The sequence below is a fragment of the Geotrypetes seraphini genome, chromosome 1 (genome assembly GCF_902459505.1).
Source record: "Geotrypetes seraphini chromosome 1, aGeoSer1.1, whole genome shotgun sequence".
NCBI lineage: Eukaryota > Metazoa > Chordata > Amphibia > Gymnophiona > Dermophiidae > Geotrypetes > Geotrypetes seraphini.
In genome coordinates, this window is record NC_047084.1 from 296859157 (window position 1) to 296867762 (window position 8606).

Here is an 8606-nt window from a genome sequence, read left to right on the forward strand (position 1 = left end):
ACAGAGGAAAAATTTAAAAAAGAGAGATCAAGTAAAAGACGGAAAGGTAGTATGAGCGCCTGGGGCATAGGATAGTGATAGCCACTGCTAGAATACAGGCTGGTGAACTCAGAAGCAACTAGGGTGCAGGGGAATCGTGCCTGATTTTAAAGTGTAACCAGGTAGATGAATCAGTTCTTATCACCCTGCAATACCAGCTGGGCTGGCACTACCATGCTTTTCTAACTGGACTATAGAGAACGTTAAGAGTAGCCATACTGGGGCAGATCAATGGTCCATCTAGTCAGCATCTTGCTTCCAGCAGTAGGTCACAAGTACCTGGCAGAATCCCAAAGAGTAGCAACATTCCATGTACCAATCCTAGAGATATGTAGTGGCTTTCCTCAAGTTTATCATAATAATGGATGATAGTTTTTTCCCTCCAGGAACTTGTCTAAATCTTTTTTAATCCCAGTTATGCTAACTGCTTTTACCACATTTTGTGGCAATGAGTTCCAGAGCTTAACTATTCTTTGAGTGGAACAATCTTAACTCCTATTCATATAAAAAAAAAAATGAACATGTAACTTCATGGAGTGGTTCCCAACCCTGTCCTGGAGGACCACCAGCTAGTCAGGTTTTCAGCATAGCTCTAATGACTATGCAAGGAACAGATTTGCATGCCTGCCCCCTCCATGATATGCAAATCTCTCTTATGCATATTCATTAGGGCTATCCTGAAAACCTGACTGGCTGGTGGTCCTCCAGGACAGGGTTGGGAACCACTGCCCTAGTGTTTGTACCTTTTGAAAGAGTAAACAATCAAATCATATTTCCATTCTGTTCCACTCAGAATTTTGTAGACCTCTATCAAATCCTCCCTTAGTTTTCTGTTTTCCAAGCTGAAGAGTCCTAACCTCTTAAGCCTTTTCTCATCCTTCCTGCAGCCTATTCAAATTATCTTACATTTATTTCACAGATGTGATGCCTACTTATAAGGCTGCATCAGCTGCATTAGCTATCTTCCAGCAAGTTTAGGCATTTTGCATTGCTGATGGATAAATCTCACATACTGTGGCAGTCAATCACTGACTACATAACTGCACTATCAGTAGAATCATTGAGGGAACCCACTCAATGATTGCCATGGTCACAACACACTTCCTCCCTCCCTTTACTTCTTCCATTCCACTTGCACTTATTCTCCTATGTTGGCTGCATAGTTTCCATGGCTTTCCATATTCTGATGTAGGATTGCCCAGTAAAACATTTATTATCCTGTACAGTAACCACTAACACTTTCATTCTTTTCTCTGCTTTATTTTGCATTCACATCTAAAATGGTGATGGAATAAATGTGTTTCTTAACAAAAACAGGCCAATTAACCCAATTATGTCAGTAGCCAGTATAAAAAAATCAACAATATTCCAAGTGACAGAGAGAAAATCATATGAAAGAAGACAAAAAAGATAGTAGGAAATAAAAAAATATCTGTGGATAAAACTCTGGAAGAGAGTGGGACATAAAACCATTCAAATGAGCCATGCTTTCTGGAGCCTAGAAAAGAGAAATGAGAGCCAAAGCCAGGATGTTTGGCATCTGGTCTAAAGCTGGAGGAAGAAACTCCATTGGCAGGCATGAAACAAATTCATAAGATGAATTTTCCTGGAAAAGAACCACAGGGGGACTGAGCATGAGACCTGGCACTCAGAAATTGCCAACTGGTAACTGAAAGGCAGAGAATGGTTTCTGCTCTAATCTTCAGCTTCTGGGCCTACATAGCACAGTTAGGTTCCTCTTCTGAGAAGTGTGGAGGGGCATAATTGAAAGGGACGTCTAAGTCCGTTTTCGTCTAAGTCGCAAGTCGTCCAAAGTAAAAAATAGCCTAAGACACATTTTTGAAAAATATGTCCAAATTTTTTTGTTTCGAAAATCGTCTAACCATACGTCCTGCCAATCTGATTGGCCAAGTCGCTAAATCGTCCATCTTTATACCACATTTTTGTCCAACTTTTCATCCAAGTCAAAAACGCCTAGAACAAGCCCTGTTGGACATGGGAGGGGTCTGCAAAGTGATGGACTGAACACCCAGACATGCCACCTAAATAATGGGGTACCTTAAAGGGCACTGCTGTGAACTTCACAAAAAGGGTGCCATGTCTTCTCCTCACTACAGCTCCCTTATAGGTCATGGTGATCCCCCCAAACCATCTCCAGAATCACCTAGTCCCACTTATCTACCACCCTAATAGCCCTTATGGCTGCAGGAGCCACTTATATGCCAGTACAAAAGGGTTTTGGTTGTGTATAGGGGAGTGCACATGTTTAAGTATCAATGCAGTGATTACAGGGGCTTATGGGCATGGGTTCTCCTCTCTATAGGTCCCTAATCTCCCCCCAAGACGTCTTAAGCCGCCTCTGTGCTGGACGACTAGGCTTTCCTATGCCAGGTGACCAGGTGATAATGGTCTGGAAGCTGAATTTTAAAGGTGTGATTAATATTTTTATGGTGGTGTGGGGGGTTGGTGATCACTGGGGTAGTGTGTGGGGGTCTGTTTTATGTGTTTGCAGTGCTTATCTGGTGACTTTAGGTGGGTGTTTGTGACTTAGACCATGTTTTACATGGTCCCGTAGTCTCTCGAGACATTTCCTGTGAGAGATCTGCACGGGGCAGGAGTGTGGGAAGATCGCTCCTGCCCCGAAAACCCGTTAGACCACCAGGTAAGGCTTAAGGCGGGGCTTACAGGGCTAATAGCCTGAAAAATGAAAATGCTCTTTTTGTTTTAAAACCGCGAATAAGCGAATCCGTAGATAAAGAAACCGCGAATACGGAGGGAGAAGTGTAATAGTCTCTACCATTTTACCTGGCACTGACGTTAGACTCGGTGGTCTATAATTTCCCAGATCACCTCTGGAACCCTTTCTAAATAGGTGTTATGCTGGCCAGCATTCTAGCATCTCTCTGACCTGGTTATAAAGGTGTATTAAAAACTAAAAGGTACGTCAGTATGTGCTTGCCTGAAATGTGTGCTTGTTGGACAGGGAACTTTGAGAACTAACTCAATAAAGACAACATAAAATGATGTTAGTTTCATTTATTATTTGAACAGTAACAGGCCATTATTCTGGTCAAATCCTGGTCTACTGTTCACAGGGCTTGTACAAGAAAATGTTACCTGTGGATGGGGCTATTGAGTGTGCATTTTTTTAACATATCCCTGCTTTTTGGCCTTCTGGTTATGCAAATGGGGCCCTGCAATGACTCTCTGTATCTTGTGACCTGTTGAAAAGTTCACAGATCAGAATGAAGGGATAGAGGTTTTGGCTTGAAGGCTGACCTAAGTTTCACGTTCACTGTGGAATGCTTGTTGGTTAAGACAGTGGATCAGCAAACTGCATCTATCACCTCTTCCTTCAGTCACCCATGAGCCTTACAACCCCCACAATGCCTCTACTTAGAGTGTTTAATTTTTTAATTGCTTTTCAAAAAAATAAAATACAAGGGGCCGCTGAGAAGTTCTCAGCCCAGCCAAGAAGAGAGTTATATGGGACCATGAAACTTACATGTTCCACACTTTTCTTGACACATTTCGTTTCAATGATATGAAATGAAACAAAAAGTGTGGAATTTACGTTTCATGGCTCTAAATCATTCTCTTCTTGGTTGGGCTGAGAACTTTTCAGTGGCCCCTCATATAAAGAAATTAAATCTTTGAATGAAAAGTACATCAATGTCTAAAAAAATTAGGAAAAAAGGATAAAATGTTTTTTTTTCTTATGTTTTTTCTTAGAATATACAATGCTGGCACCCACCAACTAATTGCAGCTACGGAATACAGCTTGCTATCACACTCAGAATGTTTTTCAAAATGGCGCCATCCGCTGAGAATGCCACATATTAAATAACCTATCAAACTGAATTGCATCATGACGTTCACTACCTCAGACGCAACTATTCAGGAGGAATTTTAAACGTCATATTTGTCAATCAATTATATTGAATACAGAATGCATGGCTGCTTTAGTGAACGCAAAGCAACTTTAATAATAGGCAGCCCAATTGATCCTATCATTCAACCCATTTGGAGCTAATGCGTGTAACGTAAAAATCCAAAAACATTCTCTACGTTTCAGCGTTGAAGTACGATCACCTCCTCTTATGTTCTTTTTAATTACATCAGTTATAAAGCCTTTCAAATTGTTAAATGTATGATGGGCATCTGAACAATGTAGAACAAGTGGTTCTTTAATCATGGCTCTTTTTATGTTGGATTTATGTTCTGCAAGGCGCATCTTAAATGGTCTCGTTGTCATACCAACATAAATTTTCGGACATGGGCAGATGACTACATAAACCACATGATCAGTATTACACGTGCTGAAATGTTTAAGCCTATGGATCTTATTAGTGATTGGATTAGTAAAATCTTATATTTGTAAAGAAAAATCACAAAAAGAGCAGGAGCCACATTTAAAATGACCCATTGGAAGAATATTGACTTCCTTTTTGTCAGTTGACTGTTGACTCAAAAATTCTTTTAGATTTTTTTTCCCCTAGAAAAGGCAAATCTGAGATTAGTTTGCTGAAAAGAAGGGAGAAATTGTATTATTTCCCATCTGTGTCTTATTATTTAATGTGATGGGCCCCATACCCCTTTTTACTTTAGACTTAATACCTCTTTCCCCTGATTCAAGAGCAATCTAAAAGCTTATTTTATTTGAGGGATTGACAGCTATATGCATGGGCAGGGAAATGGAGGCCTTGGAATTGATCTCAGTGCAGGACCATCCTGCATACTTTATTCTTAAGGTTTATTTATGAAACTTCCTTATCCCTTCCTTTCTTCTTCTCACATTTTTTATTATTGTCTAGTTGCTGAGACAATATTCCAGTAAATGGAATATCAAATTGTAATAAACCTAAAACCTGATGTTCATGATCTGGAAATGGTTTGATCCCTGATATTGTACAGAATATGAACTTTGAATTGCTCTGGGATGAACAAAATCTTTGTCTGGCAGCCAGGAAGGAATATTTTGGTTATGGAAGTTTGCAGTTTTTATTCTTCTGTGGCCTAAGAGTATGCTCCCCCTCCCCCCTCCTTCCTGGCCAATGCATAGTCACAGCAGGAATGGGAGGAAAGGATCATGCCATTCCAGTGTATACTGTGTATATAAATGTGGGAATCTTTTAGCTGAAAAGTTTGTTGATCTGCAAATCACAAACACTGCAAATTTTAGTGGCAAAACCAGTCTAGTAAATGGCCAAATAGATCATGAATCATAAGCCACAGACCACAACGCCTGTATCAATTTACCTCTAAAATACCAAAACATTTTGTAATGAATATTTTTCCCAAAAAATGGTTGAAGGAACTCTAGTTTTTTTATTTTAAGGCACTCTCTGATGGATAGAGGTCAGTGAAGGTATATCTTCCATGTCGCACAAATCACCTCATACATTTAACATACTATGAATCTGAAGGTAGAGTTTTGTTATGGGGGGAGGCAAAAGGTGAAGGAGTGGGTGCAGGTATTGATAGTATGAAGTTAACATGAGATGGAGCAACACAAATAAAGCAGGAGAAGTCGAATGTTGCCTATTTTTTTCTGGATTGCATGTGCTAGTTACATTTCATGCAGTTGAAATCCATTCAATAGCTCTGTTTGGCAGGAAGTTGTTGATAAATGCTTAATAAGCCAGGCTTTATCCGCAGGCTTTTAACCAAGCCGGCCAAGGTAAATATCAGCTCAAAGACCTCCAACTTGTGGGTTGTTGCCTGGAAAATCTACTTTGCATGTAAAAATATCCCAACCCCCTAACGTCTTGAAACATAAGCAATGCCTTATAGTTTTGAGGGGGCCGCTGAAAAGTTCTCAGCCCAACCAAGAAGAGAATGATGTGGAGCCAGGAAACTTACATGGTATTCCATACTTTTCTTGACATTTTTCATTTCATATCATTGAAATGAAAAGTGTCAAGAAAAGTATGGAATAACTTGTAAGTTTCCTGGCTCCACATCATTCTCTTCTTGGATGGGCTGAGAACTTTTCAGTGGCCCCTCGTATTGTGATGTCATAATGCCTCATTGCACCAATACCTAAGAACCAGCCTCATTGGTGATGTCACAATGGCTTGGTTTCCCTGTACTTGTGCCCATTTACTAGCATTTGCCTCATTGAAACAAAAAGTGTCAAGAAAAGTATAGAATAACTTGTAAGTTTCCTGGCTCCACATCATTCTCTTCTTGGTTGGGCTGAGAACTTCTCAGCGGCCCCTTGTAGTTAGATTCACTTAGGCAGAGTTAGCCATTTCATCCATATAACCCCTGGTTCTTCTTCTGCAGCTCACTATGGTATTTTTAAGAGTATTAAAATAATTGCACACAATGGAGGATAGTTATTCTTGTTGTTAAATAATGAATGGGGCACATTTAGAACCCCAGTACATCTATTTAAAACTGAATTAGCTACCAAAGCGCCGAGGAGGGAGGTCTTCATAGAATCTCTTGCACCCAAATTCCTGTCAATATAAAACTGTGCCTGAGCCATGGTTTGAAAGGTAGAAGTGGTCAGAGTTAATGCTGAAGTTACACAGACATTGCGCCCAGATAAAGTGTGACCTTAACTCAGTTATCGGGTTTGAATTTTCGTTACTACTTATATATGAAAAAGAGAAAGGGTACAAAAAAAATACCCATTCCAGGGATGGTTCCACCCCCCTCCCCCCCATGGCACAGTCCTCTGGCAACTTTACAAATGATACTGAAATGCACCCTTAGCATTACAAAGACCTTAAAGAGATTGCTTTTCATTCTTATCTGAGGAGAGGTTAATTAGATGAGGACTCTTTCTTGAGCTCAGATGGAACTTCTGTTTTAATACTTCATGTTGTCATTTATGTCTTTTTTCTCAAAACCTCTTTGAAACTAAAATAAGGGCAACTGAAAATATAAGACAGGACTGCAAAGCCAGGCAGTGAGTGTGTATTAAAGCTATCATTCTATGCCAGGCAGAACAAAGCAATTTACAAGGTTTCAAAATACAGTAATTTGAGGCAAGATAAGAATGAGTGGTAGAGAGTAAGATCGGACATGGTTACCTCTCTTGGCTGTTTCTTTCTCCTCAGTGTGGTTCAGTCTCCTGTCCTTTTGGGTAGGTTCATGTGGGTTTTCAGTGCTTGAGATGATGGGTTGTTCCGTCCTGTTGAGTTTCTCAATGCCGGTGGGCTGCATGTCCCATACCTGGGTCTGATTGCTTTTGGGTCTCTCAGTGCCCATGGGCAGCATTTCCCCTGCCTGGTTCTGATTGCTTTTGGGTCTCTCAGTGCTCATGGCCAGCCTTTCCCCTGCCTGGGTCTGATTGCTTGGCGAATTAGTCATGTTGCTATCTGTGGTGTTGTAGGGGAATCCCTCCATCAGGGATATCCATACTGTGCTAAAAAGCATGGATAGGATCACCGAAACCCACTGCATATCCTGAGAGACCAAGGTGCAAGTGTATATATGGGTGTCTGCTGTGCTAAAAGATGAAGCTACACTGCCCAGGAGCAAAAAGTTTGAAACTCCTTTTTCTGCTCTCTCTCTCTCTCTCTTTCCCAGTATCCTCTTAGGAACTGCAGCCTGTACATCTATCCCGTTCAAATCCCACCCCTTTTTAGTTTCAGGGGATTCCATCGATATTCAAGTACCATATATTCAGGAGTGGTGGGACCTCACAAATTGTCTTAGGCTTTCATTCTGCCTCTGAATCTTTCAGCTCAAGATCTTGTGTTTCTTTTACAGAAAATGGTTTCTTTTGTGAATGACATTTAAGTACTCAGCTGGCTACAATAAACTGTGATGTGCAGAGAAGTTTTGTTACTGTAAAATCCCTGACATCTAAAGCTACAAAGGATAGAAATTCAGGACATATATGTAGCCCCCCCTCCCTTCAATTATGAATGGATGAGGGGACACATCGGGGAGCTGCAGGGCAGTCCTGCAAACTTATAGGGCTCCTGTGGTTATTCCAGCAGGAACAGTCTTGCTTCAAGATCTTTAGGGCTAGAGACCCTCTTCTGGGAGTGTAGAAGCAAAAACATATCCATTACTGATGCTCTTTGAACATTAATAGAGTTTACCGAAAAACTTGTTGAATGGTGATCAATGGGCAAAAACATATTTCCATCAAAACAAACCCAGAATCCAAACAGTTCACATGCACGAAGGGGCTTTCTTAGATGCCACAGCACCTTCAGTCTACTCTCAAGGGTCCTTGTATGCTTGGGGAAGTCTCCTGGGTTTGGGGAAATATACTTGTGTCTCTTCCATTCATGCATTCTTTTGGTGCTGTGGTTTGATTTATTAACTTTATATACTTTATTAACATATATAATTTATATATAACTTTATTAACTTATATATAACATATTAACTTTATATGATTTATTAACTTTATAACATTGGCTATGTTCCCATTCCCGCGTCATTACCATGGACTGGTCAACCATCGCCATGGTAATAGCGGATAAAATTGGCAACATTTTCCCATTACCATGGGAATTCATGCGGTAATGGTTACCTTGTCACTCTCTAATTGCCACATTTAGGAAAATTACATTTTTTGCATTTCTCAAACTCAGGGG

General features: G+C 40.4%; 1 protein-coding gene across 3 annotated transcripts in view; it reads right to left on the reverse strand.

The window, feature by feature from the left end:
* The window catches only part of LOC117364611 (probable carboxypeptidase X1), a 110949-nt gene extending 103383 nt beyond the window's left edge, over positions 1–7566 (reverse strand). For all 3 annotated transcript variants that reach the window (XM_033954010.1, XM_033954001.1, XM_033953991.1), the window contains exon 1: positions 7083–7566. In XM_033954010.1, the coding sequence (XP_033809901.1) occupies positions 7083–7455 (373 nt within the window). In that variant the 5' untranslated portion in view covers positions 7456–7566. The remainder of the gene's footprint in view (positions 1–7082) is intronic.
* Positions 7567–8606: the final 1040 nt, after the last annotated feature.